This window comes from Molothrus ater, chromosome 7, assembly GCF_012460135.2.
Source record: "Molothrus ater isolate BHLD 08-10-18 breed brown headed cowbird chromosome 7, BPBGC_Mater_1.1, whole genome shotgun sequence".
Taxonomy (NCBI): Eukaryota; Metazoa; Chordata; class Aves; order Passeriformes; family Icteridae; genus Molothrus; species Molothrus ater.
The window spans coordinates 15,224,117-15,243,869 of NC_050484.2; the positions used below are offsets into that span (position 1 = coordinate 15,224,117).

The following is a 19,753-nucleotide window of genomic DNA, read 5'->3' on the forward strand; positions in this document are numbered from 1 at the left end:
CTCATGAAGTATTTCTGTGGTAGAAGTTGCAATCTGTGTGGTTCTGTACTATTCCCATGTGACTTCTGATTAAGGAAAATTTTAAGACCTGAAAATTAGAATTTTATTTCAATGAGTTTTAGCACAGTGTAATGAGGAAGAGAAAACGTTTTGGCTATGCTTTGAATATAGCATTTCAATTGACATATTGCTATGTAGAAAGTGGTGGAAGAAGCAGCCTCTCAACTTGTGTAATTTTCTGTATTCTGTGGTTACTTGATAGTGTTAAGTGAGATGGGATTGTACCAGATGATGCAGCTTCTGCTGGTTTGGCTGCCTGTTGTAAGGGAAGGAGGGTATGAGGTAGATTGGTCTTCTGATGCTGGTGGGCAAGCTGTAGGGGGTTCTTCAGGAAGGTAAATGGTGTCTCTCACTATAGGTGAGATTGGCAAAATGTGGCAGGAATGTTGCATGAAAGGAAATATAGAGAAGCATCCAAAACCTGTGTCTTATTTTCTCTACTCTCCTAGATTAAAAAGGCCTGAAAACTGCTATAACTTAGCATAGGCCATCTGTGTGGCTTGGACTGAGGCTGGAAAGGGTTGAAAGCTCTAGCAAGCTGACACCTGTGATGTCTCATGGTGCAGCATCATTATGAATGTGTGCACGTGTTCCTTTGGGTTGGGTGAGTTTGCTCTCTGAGCATGGCCAGTGAGTCCAAGGAGTGCTGTTCTTTGAGAGCTGCTCATTGCTGCACAGGACTCTGTGGCTGGCCCTGTTCTAGGGAAAGACTGAGGTGTTGGTATTGTCTCACAGCTGTACGTGCAGGTGTTATTGTGCATCCTGAGCTACATTGTTTCTGTGCTTGGTACTCTTCCTTTTTTTCCCCTCTGGCACTTGCTTGAAGTCTGCAGAAAAGCTCTGCCTTTGTGTGAAATGAATAGCTGACTGTGATCAAAGTTAGAACTCAGACACACAATGACTTTTTCTTCTCAGATGGCATAACCTCTTACTCACCTGTTCTCCATTTGCTGGTTTGCTATTCATTATATTGCTCATCGCTTCCTTTTGTTGCTTGTCTTTTTATTTCACTTTTCACAGAACCTTGAGGGATTGAAAAAGGGTGGGAAATGAATATAGAAGATGGGATAAATAGAGGAAGTAGTGAACAGACAGTTCTTTTGAATTCTATTACTAACTTTAGTTAGAAGACAAGATTTGAACCTTCAGATGAAAATGGAGTGGAATTGGAATTTTTCCAAGCTTAAATTTGTTGTGGCTGTGACAATGTGCTTTTGAATCATGGTCTAGCATGCTGTTTACCTCAGCTTTAACCCAAGTCAGAGCACATTCCCAGTGTGTTTTTGAACTGCCATGGCAAGTTGCTGAATTAGGGTACTAACAGTACATGTGTAGTGGAAAGCCATTGAGTGGTTGCATGTTGCTTTAGAGTTAAAGCAGCTTACATACTCATGAAATCAGTCTGTGTTTTTTTTTATTTTCTGAATTCTTTAGTGTGAATTACCAGGTTAAAGAAGATCAGGAATATTTTTTTTGTGTACAACTTCAGACATAGTATAAAAATTCTGTGGGTTTTTCTGGATGGTTTTTACCAATAGAAAAAAAGTAAAAAATGAGAAAGTGGTTGAAAAAGCAAAAAATTTGATATTCCTTAAATATCTGAAGTTACCTTTTCCCCTGAGGGCTCTAATATTAAATATTTATTAGTGCTGCTCATAATATCTTAAAGAGTAAAAACCAAACACTGCATTTGCATATGTGAGCTGATGTTCCTCTGTAGGTTTTATCATTATTTTGCAACTGTCCAGCTGAATAGCTGAGTTCCAGGTGCTTTTTAATTGAAAACAGCATTAACTAATAAATATTTACAGCCTTTTTCTATTTTTGGGGCAGGTTTATGCTTCTCAAATTACCCTGGGGCATCAGCCCTGGAGACACCTTTGTTTGTAGTCTCTCTTTGTACAACTTTGCTGTGGGAGAGATGACATCCTTTAGTGTAGCTTTAAAGGAAGGTGAAATAATAATCTACATAGATAATTGTGATACTCAGCTTTCTCCCTGTCTTTTACATGTGGATTTTATTTCTGTGTGGAACAGATGAACTAGTTTTAAGCTGATTCAGGGAAAAAGAGGGTAATGGTTTGTGGGTTCAAGTTAGTATCTGACAAAGCCTGTGTGCTGGCTTCAGAGAATGAAGATGTTAATTTTGATGGTCTGCAATTCAAAAGTTGATCTAAAAGAAAAAGTGTTTTCATTCTACATGATTTGAGGTTTCTTTTCCTTTGGAACTTCAGAATGTCTATTGTTATTTGTGCTATTGTTTGTGCCTGGACTTGCAAGCTGCTACAGTTTTGAACCTAGCTGCCCATCTGCTCCTTGGTTATTTATAGGCAGATTTGTGGAGCTCCTTCTAATCCCTCAAGTCTTCAAAAACATTAATGAATTAAACATCACAATACTCTTGTAAAAAGAGAATTAAATGGAGAAACTGAATGGAGACTAAAAGAGTATAAATGACTTGCTGAAAGCCATATGTATATTTCATAGCAGAACAGAGAATAGAAACCAGATTCTTTTTTTCTTACTTGTAGTCCTGTGCTTAACAGACCAGCTACATGCTCTTGTGAGATACATGCTAAAGGAGTGAAGAAAGAACATGTTCTTTGAATCTTCCACAGATGCTCATGCGCAGAGTAACCCATCTCAAGACCTTGCTCCATATATTGAGAGTGTTAAAGGTTTCAGGTCTAACAGGCATGAATAAACATGTTAATATTAATTCTCATTAAGCCTGAATTTGTTTTGATTGTTAATGTTTTAGAACAGTGGTTTCTGCTGGGTTGCTTCTGCTGGGTTGCTTAGAAAGAAAACACCTGTTACCTGCAGGAGAGCTTCTCTCTGGCATCTTAGTTCCACTTGTCCAGTCAACCTGTCCCTCTTCCCCGTCCTTAATAGACTTTTACAATGGCTTTAAACAGTGTCTGGACGTTGGTTCTTATTTAATTTTGTAATTCAAGGGCAGTGAAGATGGATAGCACAGAATGCAGGCAAAACTTTGCATTCATCAGAAAGTTTGCACTTTGGTGAATTACACATACTATTTATTGTGTGTGACTTGTTTTGATTTTTGGCTGGGTTTTGGTTGGATTTTTTTGGTATTTTTGTTTGTTGCGGGGCATTGTTTGTTTTTCTTTAGTTTTTGTTGTTGGAAGAACTTCCAAAATTTTAGATGTGTGGAGTAAAACATTGTAATTTGCGGTCATTACAAAGTCTAGAAATGATGGAGGATACGGCCTACTAAATTGTGAATTGATTTCACATTGGAGTGCAGCCTGAAATATTGTTTTGCAACTTTTACCTGTTCTGTAATTTTTTTGAGCTGCAAAACAATTGTTTACTATTTCCCATTCTCTCCTTCATGTATACATGTTTTGTGTTTGTAAGAGAATTTTCTCCTCAAATAGTATTAGTTTCTGCTTGTCAAGGGGATTGGAAGAGTTTTCTATTTCACTGGAATGCCTTGCAAAGATTTAGGTTTTAAATACAAATATTATGTGAGTTTATAGCGTTGTCACCTTCTTGTGGAAATCTTCAAAAGAATGAATACATTGTTGGAGACTGACATTGCTATGTTGACTTAATAAACTGGAAGCCTATGTCATTCTAAACAAGTTCAGTGAGGTTCTTCAAAGTGTATTGAATGTGTCCAGGAAATATGTTAAGTAAAAGAATTACAAGTTCTATAGTTTGCTATATGGTATTTTACGGTATGATGGCAAAGTACACAGCACACAGCACTCTACATTGTTTCTGAAATTCACCAAACAAAAGTAACCTCTTTATTTGTTTAATATCTGTAAAATTTCAGCATATAAAAGTTACGTCTTTTGATTTGGAAGTGATAAAATGCATCTTCCTGAAGTATTTCATTTTCCTCTCGTGAAATCTGTTGTCTTCAGTGCTTTTGTTTTTCTTCAGTAGCTTTTCTGTGTTTAATGAAACCAAATGGGTTTTTTATTGATGAGTAGACACTGAATCTGTTTCTTTTAGCTAAATAATGGTAAAATATTGAGCAATAACTCACTCTTTCCTCATGCTAAATTGAGAGCTTGATGGAAAATTTTAAGTGCCTGTCATTTTGTCTTCCTCCAACAAATGGAAGACTTTGCATATATTTTGTAGGTCTAAATACATTGCAAAGGTGCAAAGCAGTGTACCTTTTCAAAACACCTTCAGTAGCTCCTATTGAAAAGTAGATGCCAGCTTTCTTGAAATGGTTTCACTTTCCAATATTAAAAAAAGACATTTGCTTAATTCATCCCGAGAGTCTTCCAACATCAAAAATAGAGAAGGATGCTAAGCCTGTTTTTTAAACTGAAGATTTTCTTTTTTTCTGGTATGGTCTGATAACCTGCTCTGGTGAGAGTTTACTTCTAGATGAAACCTATCAAAGCTCTCACAGAAGAGAGGCAATTGTGCCCTTCAGGAGTTTATGGAACAAAGGTTAGGTGTTTGGAATTACCAGCAGTTGTTCTAACTGGTCTGACTCACCTCCCTCCACTCTGAACAGAATGCTTCCTTTGGTTCCAGGAAATACTGAATAAAAGAACTATTTTGATCCGTGGACAGTGCCACTACTGTGGCAGAAAGCCAAGCGATGCTTTCATATTAAATAAATAGGTCTTTTCAGAGCAGCAGAGAAACATGTTCCCTGGAGTCACTAAGCTGATGCAAACTTTTGTTCCTGTGTGAAAGTACACAGATAATGAAGTGTGTGTAGGTTTGAACTTCCTGTATTGATTACAATAAAGAGGCATGTGTAATAATTTGGAAATGTAACTTGGGGAGGATGGGGAAAAAACATTTAGGTATGTGTTCCACATCTTGAAAAAAAGGAAAATAAAGAGAACTGCTGAAGTTAAAAAGCTTACACGGAGTGGTTTGAGAGATAAAAATGACTGCCTGCGTAATTCTTGAATTTTGTGTTTTATGCAACAAATAACTACAAATCTTTGTCTAAAGCATACAGGAATCTTTAATAGGATGCTTTTTTGAGTAGTTGTTCAAAGTGCAGGCTGTCATGGGACTCAGTTTCCTGAGAGAATTAAAAGTTGTTTGTTTCCTTCTGTAATTCGTGAAGTGTGAATTCCACAGAATTGGCAAAAATTACACTTCAATATGGAGATTTTGGAATAAGAGACGAGAATGAACATTGTGACACATTACACATTGGAATAGGAAGAGACAGTAAAAAGCTGTTGAAATGTTTTTCTTTTTTATAATACTATGATAGTTCTTTTTCTGTTTGTTATGAAGCTCATTGTTTTAACATGAAAAGGAATAACTATTTTACCTCAGGTTATTTGGATTTATCTGGATTTTTTGTGTTTTCTTTTTTTTTTTTCCTAAATAGTTTATAGTTTTTATTCTATTAACTTCCCCCATGCTAGGAGGAAAAAAAGTTCTCTTTGTGTGCATCCTGGAATATCCAGAGGGAGAATTCCAGGTTGCAGTTTGAAGCCCTGGGCCTGGAATGAGAAAAAAAAATCGATTTTGATCTGTTTTTATTTTGACTGATATTGGCACATATCTTGAATTGAATACTTCTGAGCAGAATTACATTTTCTAATTATATGGATTGATCTGTGGAAGTAGGACCTCAGAAAGTTATAAGCAGATGCCAGTTCCTACATTGTGTTGGCTGGAAGAGGAAATTGCAGTTCAGGCATCCTGTGGGTTTGTCAGTGAGGCAAAAAAGCTTCATCATGGTGAATTGCAGTTCACAGTGCAATAAAAATTGCATGAGGGTAAGGAGGAGGCAAAGGAAGCAGGAGCATTTCTGGGTATAGATTATAGGTAGGATGTAGTTATTCAGGCTGTTGGATGTTTTCCTTCAGCTGAAGCCCTGCTAATGGCAGGGTAATGGCAGTGTCCTGACAGAAATGTAGCATAACGTATTTAGATAATTATTATATTCTTGGTAATAGCAGACAGACTGTGCAAAACACAATCTTATTTGCACTTATTGTACATCTGAATGAGCAAACAGATGACCTACCTGAAAATTAATTGTTGCTTATTAGGATTGGGAAATGGGATTTTATATAAATTATCTTCTTGTCCTTGGTTGACGGTTTTGCTTTGGTTTTTGTGGTTGGACTGTTTGTTCCCCCCAGTGAGGGAAAAGAAATCTTTAATTAAATGTTTGTATGAATAATGCCTATAATGATGTTTTTCTTAAGTTTTTACAGTATTTTAGATTTTGGTTACAGTGTTCTGTTCTTGCTTCAGAAGAATACTGAAGTGTAACTCTGTGAAACACTGTAACTGATTTCCCATGCTTGACAACTTCAACTTCTTGTGTTGCAGAGCTGCGCAAAGTCTCTGAAGTAGAATGGAAGCGTCAGTAATATTACCCATTCTGAAGAAAAAATTGGCATTTCTTTCAGGTACAATTTCAGTTTTCCTCAACTGATTCTACCCTGCATAATTTGGATTGGATATTTAAGGTGGTTATTTGTATTTGCTGGATGTATTTAACAAAAATGTGTTGTTGTTTAGTGCTTTGTCATATTCCAAAATAATCTCTGGAACCCTTTATCTAGTAGCCATGCTCTCGGTGTTTAGGACTTGGTTTTGCTGTAGCCTGTAGCTCAACCCTCAAAATTTTCAAGAAGTTTCAGTCTATATATAGAGACTAATGATTTAATAGACATCCAAAAATCATCCTTGCTGGTTTGGATTTTTAGTTCTTTGTTTTTAGAAAAACAGTGTGAATATTTTCAGGATTTTCTGTTGAAAATTTTTCTTTTCTTTTCACCTGTCTTTTCTCCAGCCTAGAAAGACATGGGAGCAGAATTAGCCATGCATTGCAACAGTTTGATTGTTGCCAATAAGTTAATTCAGGGAAAGCTGTAATTATTACTTTATTTATTAAAACTTCCTGAATCTTATGTAAAGGTAACTTTTTCTCCTCCCTTTTCCAGAAAAAAAAAAAAAAAAAAAAGGAAATCCTTCAAATGGTGAATTGGGGAATGACAATCCCTTGCTGGCCTGCTGGTTTCAGTGCTGTTGTAGGTAGCTGTGTTAGTTCTTGGTGTTTGATTGTCTGATCTTGTGTTGGTAGGTAACTTACAGAACACTTGTCAACTTCAAAAACTGACAAGTGTTGCCATAAATATTCTTCTGGTCTAATTTATTTTAGTTTATGTTTTTAGCCAGTCTAGTTTAGCCTGCTCCAATCACCTGAGAAGTGAAACCTGCTCTTTTAGATAAGGGGAATTTATTTTGCTTTAAATTTGCCCACTGTCTCCAGCAATTGCAAATCTAACAATTCCTTTTTAAAAACAAACAATCAAATCTCTAAAACTCAGCTCACATTAAAGCCTGGGACAGTTCTTCCACAGTAACAGCAGATGTGCAGTGAGTTGGTTGTCAGCATTGTATTGCAAGGGGATATTCTCATTAACTAGAGTGCATTTTCAAAATGCTATTAAAGCTGCCTGATCCGTTTGGAAATACAGACATTCTTAGTGGAAAGTAATTTATTGAGTGGCATTTTAAGTGCTAGGAACCATTTTGGATGTATGTATTTCTAAGTAGGTTTGATCATTTTGGAATTGATTAGTATTAATGGGTGCTTTAAATTAATGAATGGTAAAACTTGATGCAGAAGGATTTTTTTAGCATTCTTCAGTGTAGGCAAGATTTGTAACTTGACAGGCACAAATCAGTTCCTCAAATCTCTTTACATCAATTTTACTCTATACTTTCATAGTAGTTTCATTAATGATTAAAAAATGCACTCAGAAAAATAGTATTTTAGGAAAGTCCTGCAGTGTTTATGTGCTGAAGTCTGTTGTCATTTTTGAGTTAAATTGGTATAAATAGTGTTTTTCTGGAAGCAAAACAGTGGTTTCTAATGGAAATCCATGGCTGGTGTAGTTTTCATGCTGATAAGTCATTACACATAGCACAGAAGAAAAGGCAAGCTCCTAAGTCAACAAAAAGCCTTGAACAACCATTTTGGTGCAAATTAACTAAAAATTATTTATTTTTTGTCTTTTTTTTTTTCTTTTGTAATGCTCTCAGTTGCTTTCCTTAGCAGTGTTTACAAGCTGGAGGAAAAACCTGTCAGTTGTTACACAAGATGACTTGTCATGAAATAATAATTTAGATAATTATTCTGGTCTTTTTGTGAAATGTCAAGAGATTATATTTCTGGATTTGGGTTGTGCTTTGTTTAGTCAGTTCAGCAAATGCTGTTTAAATCCAAGCATTTTCCCTTTTTCTCTGCTTCCTCACTCCAATTTTCAGGCTTTTTGCCATTCAGAAACAGAAGGGCGGACAGTCTGCAAATAACTGTTGCTGTAGATTGTTTCTGCTGGAAGCATCTGTCCATTTGTCCTTTCTCATGCAGCACCACTCTTCAATTCTTCAGTTTAGAAATACAGTTATTAAAAAGTGTGTTGCTGTTTTACTGGAACAATTCTCTCACAAAAGAGAGGAAGGGAGCACAGCTACTGCAGTGAGCCACTGAAAGCAGTAGGTTCTTCACAAAAATGTGGAAAATATCTATGTATGAGTGGATCTTTAAAACTCCAAATTTAGAGTGTTTGCACAGCTTTGGAAACAAGGAAAAAAAGGCCTGTTGCAATTAAGATTCTAACATATGTTGTGTAAACAGTGTTTGTTCATTATCTTGCATGCACCTCATGGATGAGGAGAATTCTTATCAAATTATGTCAACATATGTGTACGAGTCTGTAAGCATTGCTGTGCTTGTGTCTTTTCTTGTTTCTGCATGGCTGTTACTATTCTGTAAAAAGTTGTTCTTCCTGATTAGATGGAACTTCAGTTCTACTGTAGAACTTTAGGAAGCAAAAGCATAATTTAATTGCTTTAGCCATGTGAAAAACAGTTTGAGAATAAAGATGTTCTTAGATTATGGGAATTCACTTTGCTTGATTTTTACCCAAATAAACCTGTGATTATAGAGGTCTTTGTAGAGTTTTTTCTAAAATATAAACAAGATTGTTTAGTAATTGACTCCTACATGTGCTTAAGTATGTTGTGGTTGTGGGGTTTTTTTTCCTTAATAAAATAGATAATTTATCAAAATTTACTGTTTCTAATATTGTTTCTATAAGTTTTACCAGAAAGGTTTGAAAATGCAGATGAAGATTAAGGCAAGCAGTTGGAAATACATATCTTAATTGTAAGGTGATTGTTAGCTGTTTATAAATAGGTCTAGAAGTTGTTCTGTGTTTGAAGGAAGTGCCAGTTTAGGGCATGTGCCATGGGAAGCCTGTGTGGTATGAGATCCTCCTGTAGCAGTCATTTGGGCTAGGAAAGTCCTTTTTTTCTAGGAGCTCCAGTTGGAGCTTCTGGGGACACGCTCAGCTTGGGAGTGGACTAGGTTTCTGATAGGCTGGTAGTGTAGGAGGACTAGGAGATGCATTTTAATAGTATAATGTAAAAATGAAAAAAAATTGCTTCTGGAACACTTGATTTGTGTTGTTTATATTGAAAGTATTAGATAAAAAATTGTGACAGCTGTGGATGTGGGCTATGCTCTGATGCCCTGGTGATGTTTTAAATATCCGTGTGGTGAATGAACTTTCACAGCTGAGAGGTGAAATATCAGTTGAGGTTTTCACAGCAACTTTAAAGATTGCTTTTATGATGAAGTTTGAGACCACTTAACTGCAAAGTATTTATTCAGCTAAAACCTCATCACATTAACTTTGTAATTACTTTTTCTTTCTGAAACAGGAGGGAAGGACAGAAGAAGTGGCCTCATTCTCACGATTCCATTATGCCTTGAACAGACGAGCATGGATGAGCTGAGTGTCACACTAGACTATCTTCTAAGTATACCAAGGTGATTTAGAAGGCATTCTGTTCAGAATGGTTTTTTTCCCAGTAGTAGAAGGAATCTTTCTGTTGTTTTTAATTTTATTTGCTCTTCTTTACCAAATTAATTTTATGTAAATGTTTGTTTAGAATGTGATACTGTCTGACTGAGTTAGAAACACACATCCCAATAAGCTAAGGGATATGTACTAAGGCTTGTCTGTGTCCTTTTGTGTCCTTGTGTTCTCCTTTCTTGGGATAGCTTTTTTCATAATTTCTTTTTAATGACAATGCACTTAAATTGCTAAAGTAAATTAATGAGCCGTTCAAACCAAACTCCCAAGCTTGCAAGGGCAGCATTGCCCATTGTCCTTTCTGTGCTACATGCCTAAGCTTTGTAGCTTATAGGGCTTCAGTTTAAAGGTGAACCAAGTTAAAATATACAGTCTTAGTGAAGTTAGTGAGCAGCTTGTGGTACTGCTTAAATGTGCTGCCTAACAACTTGGGTATCCTGTCATCCTTAGCTTGCTATAAAAGCATTGTTGTTCAAGTTCTGTGCATGTGCCACTGACAGCTTATAGTGACAGTTTTTGATCCTGGCTTAGTTATCTGTATTTCTTTTTTCTTAAGATCCAGGGATTGATCTTTATCATATTTTTTTTCTGTCATGTGCCACTGCTTTATAAAGAAAAGGAGCCTCTCAGATGCATGTTTGTTTTTATATCTTTTCAAATCTTTCTTCTGGAAACAGAGCAACAGTGGCACAACTAAAGATATCCAGTGTACTTTGCATGTTTTAATCTATAAATGTTTATAAAACACAGTTAAGGGATCCAGTGTTGGGGTTTTTTTGGTAGATTAGACTTTTAGAAATCCTGATTGGTGAGAGAGAAGCAAAGAATAAATTCAGGTTATTTAAAAGTAAAACTTCAGGAGGTATATGAAGATACTGCAAGGCATTTTAGTTGTGTAAGTTTGAAGGTTTTTTAAACAGCTTGTTGTCTTTTGTAAAGTGGTGAAACACCAAATGGTCATCCACACAAGTCGTGTCATTGACTTAAGGACTTGGCCGTCTTTGTGGAACAGATGCAGGCATTCTTGTTCTAGTAAGCATTAATTATTCCACAGTCTCATCCTGATGTATGTCTTTACATACATTAGTGCAACAAAAACTGTCTAAAAGCTGAACCAAAGTGCTCTTTGTACTCAATAGAAACTGGGAAATCTATCTAAAAGTGAAGTCAGTGTTCCCACATTTAATGCTCTGTGTCAGTTGTGGAAAAAATGACCTCTCTTCTATGGTGGCAGTATGGAAAAATCATTGTCGTTTTGGTTCGCATGTTGTTTTTCAGTGGGAAATGCAAACTTTAGCCTAAGCACTTCTCTTTTTTTTTTGTTCTGGAAAGACTTGCTGAACAGTGTTTGGGGAAAATAGGGCTGAGGGGAGGGACATTGTCCCAAATCCAGATAGCTGTCCAACCATTAATACTACTTTTTTCCCCAAATTCTGTGTGTAAGGTAATGTAATATGTTTGACTTTTAATTCAGTTCTGTGTGGCATACGATGTAACTACAACTGGTTTGAGATCTGCAGTCTAGTGTGGATTGCTGGCTGTGTCCAAAATTTGAGAGGCATAACTGCTTAAAGTGTCTTGGGTAGAATTTCTTTGGAATATGTGTGTAAAGCCATTCTAAAATATCAGACAGCTTATTCCTAGTGTTGAAGTATGCTGTTATGCCTTTCTTTGGTGGTATTTAAAATTCTCAGATTCTGAAGAGGTCTGTTCAGACCTGAAGAATAAAAGTGGCAACATTATGATGTTGTCTGTTCATACTAAAGTTGGCTTCCTTTGTTGTATTCTCTCTATTGTGGCTCAAATCACCAAGCTTTTTACTTTTTATTTTAACTTACATACAAACACTTGCATTGGCTAACCTTTCTGGAAGTGGTAGGTCACTTCTGAGTTGGATTGGTATTGGATCTGTATTTTGTTGGGTTTGGGAGGGTTTTAATAGGGTTAGTAGTAGAGGGGCAGATGCTGATACTGCTCGATTCCAGTGAGCCTAAGGAAGTCATGTCTCAAGATGCTGTTGTAACACTCTTCACCTCATTCTTCAAAGCAATTCTTTGAGTTGGTTTTTGATTGGAAATTGCACTAGTGAAGCCTGAATCTTCAGACTGCTTCCAGAAAAATCATATGTGTGATCTTAGAGGTTCCTTAAAACCAAAAACATTCATGGACTGTTTAAATAGCCAAGTTTAATTATTTTTTCTTAAATAGGCTAGTAAAATGCCTTTTTCCCCCTCTTTCTTTTTTAAACTTCAAAGTGAAATTGTCTGCCACCCATACCTGATGAGGCTCAGCTTAAACATGAAATAAATAACAGTTAATTTCTTGTTGTGAAACATAATGCTTACTGTTGCATGCCTTGTTTTTTGTAAGCTAAGATCACAGAAGTAGCTTTGTTTTGTAATTGCAGATTTAGGAAAGATTACATAATGCTTTCCTACCGCTCATAAATGTCATGGATTTTATTTGCTTATAACTTTGCCAAAACAAGAATTTCAACCTGGGACGTGGTATCTAGTGTGGTAACTAATGTTAAACCATGGGCTTACTTGCAAGTTCTCTTCTGGATGCTTCTTGTGAAAACTGACACCCCTTTGTCTTCCTTGTGACACTGTAAATTGTTCTCTTTTCTGATGATTTTGTCGAGTTAATGGTTATGAGACCTTTTCAGAGTTGCTACAGTTTAAAGAAATACTTGTGTTATGAGATATACTTCAGTCTACTGAGAAATTGTAATTTGTAATATCTAATAATATGCTGGAGCATTAAAATTAGAAGTTATTTTATAAATGAGTAAACTTAGAGCTTATAAGACAGTGTTTCTATAAGGAAAAAAGCTGTGTAGTTATATTTCACAGGAGGCTTGAAATCTGAAGTTGGCATGGTATGACACTTGTTAGAGTGAATTTTATGTTTTTCTAAGTGTTTTTTTTTTCTTTTAGTGAGAAGTGTAAAGCTCGAGGATTCACTGTGATAGTGGATGGCAGAAAATCTCAGTGGAACGTGGTAAAGACAGTTGTGTTAATGCTCCAGGTAAATAAATATTTATACATTCATAGTTGACTGATCAGTTTTATGGATGTGAACCCAATGGCTGTGTTATTGTAGAGACAGTAATTTCCTTAAAATGTGGTTCTGTGACGAATCTGTACAGCAGGAAGAAATTCTGAAAAGCAGATGCTACAGCTCACTCAAGTGAGAGACAAATTCTTTATATGCTGAGAACACACAACTGTAGACCTTTTTCTGAAATGGAAGTTTATTTAAAAAGTACACAGGTATGCTCCTGGCATCACCAGCTATGAGCAGTAGGAATGTGTGCAGGGCTGCAGTTTACACAGATATTGCAGCTGAGCAGGTTTTGGTGCAATATATGCTGTACTGCCTGGGTTCCTTTGCAATAGGGTATAGTTGACTTAGTTGTGGATTATAGTTCTAATTACAAATTATGTTGTGTGTACCTCAAAAAGTAGAAGAAGAAAAGTGACAATTTCCAATAAAAAGAAATCTAAAAAAATATTATTTTAACTCTTCAGAACTGTGGGCTTACAAATAGCGTCTTATTTCTGGTGGACAGTATGGATTATTTTCTGGTCTCAGTGGTCCAAGAGAACGTGAGATACAGCATTTCTAACACATTAGAACACTCAGACTACTGCCTTTCTTACTGCACAGATGGTTCCTCTTTATCAGAGTAGTTTTCCTTTCAAACTTAGGTGAAGCCTCAGAAAGTGTGTCAAATACAAATAAATTAATTTTTTTTTGTCCTGCTGGGTCATTGTTGCTTCTGGGTTTTTAAGTGTGTTTCAAGGTGTCTTTCACCTATTCCTGACTAAGATGGTTTTACTATTAATAGAGTATTTGAATCCCTTGTGTTCAGATTATGGTCTTGACTAGGTTTTGGTTCAGCCACTGTGTGGTTGTGAGGTTCAGTGGGAACTTCAGCTAATGGGGGAGGTCAGCTCTTTGCCCAGGCTCTTATTTCCCTGGCTTCCTGGCAGCATTCTTTGGTGGTATTTAAAATTCTCAGATTCTGAAGAGGTCTGTTCAGAACTGAAGAATAAAAATGGCAACATTATGGCAAAAAAGTGGCACACCCTGCCTCTGCAAAGTGTGCAGAAACATGGGTTGCACATCTGTGTTTTGAGTGTGAGAGGAAGCAATAAAGAAGATTTTCCTATGTGAATTGATCACTTGTGCTGATCATATGAGATTTCTGTCTGCTTCATCATTTGTAGTTCTCAAAAACACTTGTGTTCAAAATATTGTCTACTTGTAAGTAGTTTTTGCATATTATTTTACTTATTGCTATAGCTGATGAGTTTAGAATTATCAAGAGTCTTTATTCCTTGATCTACATTCAGTGTGACATCATAAAATCAACTTAGTAGATGAAATTACTGGTTTGGTCTGAGAAATGTTTTCCTGGTAGTATTTTAATTAATTAATATGTTGAAATGTCAATATTCAACCTTTTCATTTTAGTCTAAGTAATATGTACTGAAGAAGTATAGGATATAATCTTGACATGTAATCTGATAACAAATATACAATTTTTTCCTAGCTTTATGATTACTGTTTCCTTCTATGTAGAAGATAACATTGGTGGAAAACTTTGTTTTTAACATTTCTTCTTCTTTTTAATGAAATACCATAAATTAAATTAAGTCTAGCCAATAGTTCATTTTTCTGTACTAACACGGCATAGATGGTTTGTCCTTAGGGCTGGGAGTAAAGAGGTTTTTCTTTTTTATTTTCTTTTCAGTTTTGATACTGTTTGCTATGAAATCTTGTGCAATGTTACGAAGCAGGATGGAGCAAATATGTGATGTAGATGAAGCAGACTTCAATTTCTGTCTGCAATTTTTACATTCTTGTACAGATGATGAAATCTAAGTGGAATTCAGTTCTGTGGTAAATGAAGGTTTAATCTTGAATGTTTTACTTATTTTTTCATTTGTTTTACAGAATGTTGTTCCAGCTGAGGTGTCACTTGTTTGTGTAGTAAAGCCAGATGAATTTTGGGATAAAAAGGTTACACATTTCTGCTTCTGGAAAGAGAAAGATAGACTTGGCTTTGAGGTATGTTGAGCTTTTGTCTACTTCAGTCAAAAGTACTGTTTCTAAAATTCTGATGTAATTGGATGACAACTAAAGTGTCTTTAAAATAGCTGTATTCCTGATGCTTTGTGGATAACCTTAACAAACCAGTGTGGCTTTTTAACTTTTCCCGTTTTTAGTGAGACTTTCTTCATTGAATATTCTTAACTTAAAAATGTGTGGCATTTTATTCTTTGCTTAACAAGAAAATACATATTGTGGGTGTTTTGAGTCAGAAACAGTTGTACAGGATTTTGTGTGAAATTTTTCATGACTTCTCTAATAGGCTGTAGAGATACATGGTGTATGGTGTCTCTCTATCGGCTGTAACCATTCTGACAAATATCTTGTTGGTGTTGCATGCATCTTCTCTCATTTTGTGAGTTCTTTGACATCAGGAACAGGTTATAGATTCCTTGCCAAATACAAGCTGACGCTGTTCTGAGTTGTGATGCAGAGTGTGTACGAGAGACTACATGTTAGCACTCCCCTTGTTATCTCTGTCGGGGAGGTTAATGGAAACCTCAATTTTCCCTGTTTTTTTAGAAAATGTCTGTGTCATCCAACTTTCCACTCACTTTTTAAGCTAATCTTGTTTGAAGTACAGCAGGCATGTAGCATGCATCCCAGTCACGGTGTCTTTAATCAAAAACATGAGTGTGGTGGTGCCCACTTTTATAAACTAGCATATTGTTTGGAGCCACATCCAAGAGGACAATTTAAAAAGCCTCTGAACTAACCATCTGTACTCAAAAATATGATTTAAGAGCTGCTGGTTAGAAAGTGACTTAAGTTTGCAGTATTCAGTTTCACACAGATCTTTCACAACATAAGGTAAATGTCAGAGTCCAGAGGGCAGCAGTAATAAAGGCAAAGCCCTTCTTTAGAAGATGCTACTGTGTGATTTAGGCTCTCTTTCCCAGCTAAACTCCTGTAAATAAAGTTCTTGGCTAAGTTCAGGAAGTCTTTGAAGTTGTGATATGAAAATATGTGACATAGTAGCAGTTAGTGTATATGTGAGGGGGTTGCTAGTTTGGAAGTTAATCCTTCTAGAAGATTCCTCCAGGGTTTTTCTTTAACATGACTCAGCTAGAATGCATTTTTAGACAAATAAGCAGAAAGCTTACAGAATAAAATCAACAAAGCAAGGATAATTTTACATGATAATAAAAGGATTTTTTGTTTCACTTTAAGGTTTGGCTAACTGTCATTAAATGATAATCCTTTAATTTAGTAATCTTAGTAATTTTATAAAACATGTTCTGTGCTAGTAATCACATTGGCATTGTTGGCATAGAATTATGTGGAATTATGTAACCAAACCTTTTTGTTTCTGTTACTTGGTTGCGGTCAGGAAAACTGTTTCAGTAAAAATGACCCACCTTCTCTGGGCTCCAAATATTTGTGTCACAGACAGGAGTATATCTTTCCTCTGTTCCAATAGAGTGCAGAGCACTGATAAGGCTATGGAAGGCTCCAACTCAGGCACAAATCTACAGCTGCATAATTTTGCATTACTGGCAGTAAAAACAAACAACACCCAACTCATGTTTTGGATCACGGGTTACATTTGTGTAACTACTAGGGAAATTCAGGATTGGTTTTGCGCCAGTGAAATAATTATGAACTAAAAATTGTAATTAAAATATGAAATCTTTTTATTTACTTGGGTATAATCTCATTTTATTTGAAGTAAATGCTGTGTAACTGTGATTTCTAATGGGGCATCACAGCTACCTCCTATTTCCTGATCCGTTCTTAATACCTTGCTTAATATTCCCATATGAAGCCATTAATCACAATGTCTTCCTTTCTGTTCAAAGGCAGAGATCCTCTGCTTCAGAGTGAGATGTGGTGATGATGAGTTGCAAAACACTGAAAGTAAATGTGGGAACTGAGATCAAACAGTACTGGGTGGATAAGTACAAAGAGGTGGGCTGATTCAGCTGAGTAAAAGTTCATATCTTTATTTCTGGTTAGTATTAATGTTGGTTTTGGACCTGCCTCAGGGCAATTCCCATTTGTCCTCCAGCAGAACTTTCTTCTGTAACTTCATTCCTCCCTTATTAGCAATCAGTTCATGTGTTAATTGAAGCAGTTTTAACGGTCCTGTGCCATGCTTCATAGAGGAGAGTTGTCTTAATTTTTATAAAGCTGTCTTTCAGCTGAAATGTTGCATATATGACACAGTAATACTTGATACTGTTAATGCTTTAAAAGATTGAAGAACAGGATTTGAGTGTAAAAATTGCTGTGTTTTAGAGAGTTGGGAGGTGGTGCTTTATGGGTTTTTATTAATATTCTCTACATAGTAATGTGAAACAAATCACTCTTTTAGTAGATGTAGTGTGTTGTATTTGAGAGTGAGCTTTTCTTATGACAACAACGAACGTAACTGGAAGAAAAAACTTACCATAAAAATAGAAGAAATGTATAAATTTGTACACAGGGCAAAAATACCTATAGATGGGTGGGGTTATTTCACACATGTCAGTCATTTAAGGAACTTAGAGGAAAAATAATCTCTGAGCCTGATTTAGATACTAGATCAGTACTTTGAAAATCAGTTTGTCAGGAGCAGGAAAGAAGAGGATGTGCTTGCTGTTCTTATCCTTGTGGAAATCAGGGAGCAAAATTTTAAAAGTTCACAGAGGATTTGGAGAATAGAAATAAAGTGCATGGAAAAAAAAAGGAATAAGAGAAAGGAAAAATCTTGTGGTAAACTACCATGAATTAGTTGAAAAAATTAGAGTGTGTAGCATAAGGATCTCTATAATCCTGAAGTCCAAAGTCTGAGTAGTTCTAAATGCTTCACACTTCTACTGCAGCAGCTGACAGCTCTAACTCTCTAGTAAAGAGTGTCAGAAATTTCTTGTGATAATTTATCTGCAGCATCTGCTCTGAAAAATCTCAAGTCTGTAATTCACCTTTTAAGAATTATGCTAATGAGCAGAGTATTGCTCCACAGAATAAAGAATGAATAACACTTTGTAGAAAGTATCTAATTTTTGTCCATTTTCGGTTCAGTGTTTTAAGACCAGAATTTATAGCTTTTGTGGACTTTCCTAAAATGGCATATAGGAGTTCCAGTCAAAATTGTTTATTTAATTGCATCTCTGTTGCTATTTTAATATGGGAGGCAGTGGGTTCTTGGGCAAAACAGGGAATTGTCTATGTGGAGCTGGGGGATGTAAGCCTGCATTTATGTCACATCCTGAATTCTGTCCAGAGAAAGAGTGTTGAGAAACACAAGAATCTTTGCCTATTTTCTCTTCTCTGGGATGTAAGAATGAGAGTGTGCTAATTATTGTGAGCAATGGAGGGTAAGGTGGGTAAAACCACAAGTGAAAGACGGAGTTCCTAGGAGTGGAGTTCATCTTATGTTTATCAAGGTTCTGCCAACTGCTTTTGGGTTTCTAGTGTGACAGATTTCAATGGCACTGGCCAAATAAATATTTACCTAGTGTTTCTTGGTGTAATGCGAAATAAAATGATCTTTTTTTCGATTAGTGTTCCATATTAAACAAATAATACCCTATGCTACTCAGCTTTTAATCAAATAGTATTTCAAAAAATGGATTGAAATAGTATTTGGTATCAAAAAATAGGATTATTCTCCTCAGGAAGAGTTAGTCTTTGCTTTACAGTTCTGTGGCAATGAAGATCGTATTTAGATTGCACTTGTTTGAATTTTATATTCTCAAGGTGCATGTGTATTGTTCTCTTTTGGAAAGTAACCACTCCTTTTCAGATTCAGCAGTGTGGCTGCTCTGATATTACACACTTCAGGAAAAAGCTCCTCGTTACTGAAATTTTACTGCCTCCTGTTCTCAAGTAGCTCCTGGAATTGACTCTGTAACATTTGTATTAAAGAGTTTTTACATTTCTTCCCTTAAGAGAGAACGTAAATTCAGATGGATGTATTTAACATTTTGGGGACACTTTTACATGTCCTCTTGAATATCTAGAATTCCTCTCTCATCTTGACTTCTGCCTCTATCTCCTTGTAGATGATAAATGAAAATTACAGAAAACTGCAATGACATAATAGAGAGGTCAGCTTACTGGAAACAGTATTTAAGGCTTTTTTATTACAGAAGATACATGTTGCATGAGTCAAAAACATGTATTTTCACTGCTAAGAAATAGAATTTTGCACTTAAGGCACAAGACTTTGCAGTCCATGTTTTTAGCTCTGTCATTCTTCTTTTGCTTGACAGCTTTTACAAAGGTTGTTTTGATTTTATTAAAAAATACAGCACTTCTACTTTTCCCAAAGCACTGTTCTGAGTTATCTCTTTAAAGGCTTTCACAAGGGTTTAGCAGGCCAATATTGTACAGTTTACTGACTAGAATAGAGCAAGGATGAGAGCTGCTACCACTTCTCCAGGTTTTCAAAAGAGCTGAGTGCAGATGATGATTCCATGACTCTGGTCAGTAGCAAACATGACACGTTTGAAACCTGCTGCCCTGTGAGCTTATTAGCTGTCCCTGTTGTCAGAAGTGGGTGGATCAAGTGAGAAGGGAAGCAAAGATTAAAGGATTCAATAACTTATACTTTTTTTTTCCTGTTTTACCATCTGTCCAGATCTACATGTTTCTCCCTTGGGAAATTTAAGCTCTTCATTTTAATATCCAGCTATAATCTGCTGTCCAAAGGCTTTTACTTTGGATTATGAAAACTGCATTTTTCCCCCTTTTTCTGGAATCAACATAGTTTGACTTGG

At 36.0% G+C, this 19,753-nt stretch overlaps 1 protein-coding gene across 4 annotated transcripts in view; it reads left to right on the forward strand.

Annotated features, from left to right (window-relative positions):
- The window catches only part of SESTD1 (SEC14 and spectrin domain containing 1), a 50,882-nt gene that overhangs the window by 5,693 nt on the left and 25,436 nt on the right, over positions 1-19,753 (forward strand). For all 4 annotated transcript variants that reach the window (XM_036386609.1, XM_036386608.2, XM_036386610.1 and 1 more), the window contains 4 exons: positions 6,370-6,449; positions 9,775-9,883; positions 12,869-12,959; positions 14,895-15,008. In XM_036386609.1, coding sequence (XP_036242502.1) covers positions 6,395-6,449; positions 9,775-9,883; positions 12,869-12,959; positions 14,895-15,008 — 369 coding nt within the window. In that variant the 5' untranslated portion in view covers positions 6,370-6,394. The remainder of the gene's footprint in view (positions 1-6,369; positions 6,450-9,774; positions 9,884-12,868; positions 12,960-14,894; positions 15,009-19,753) is intronic.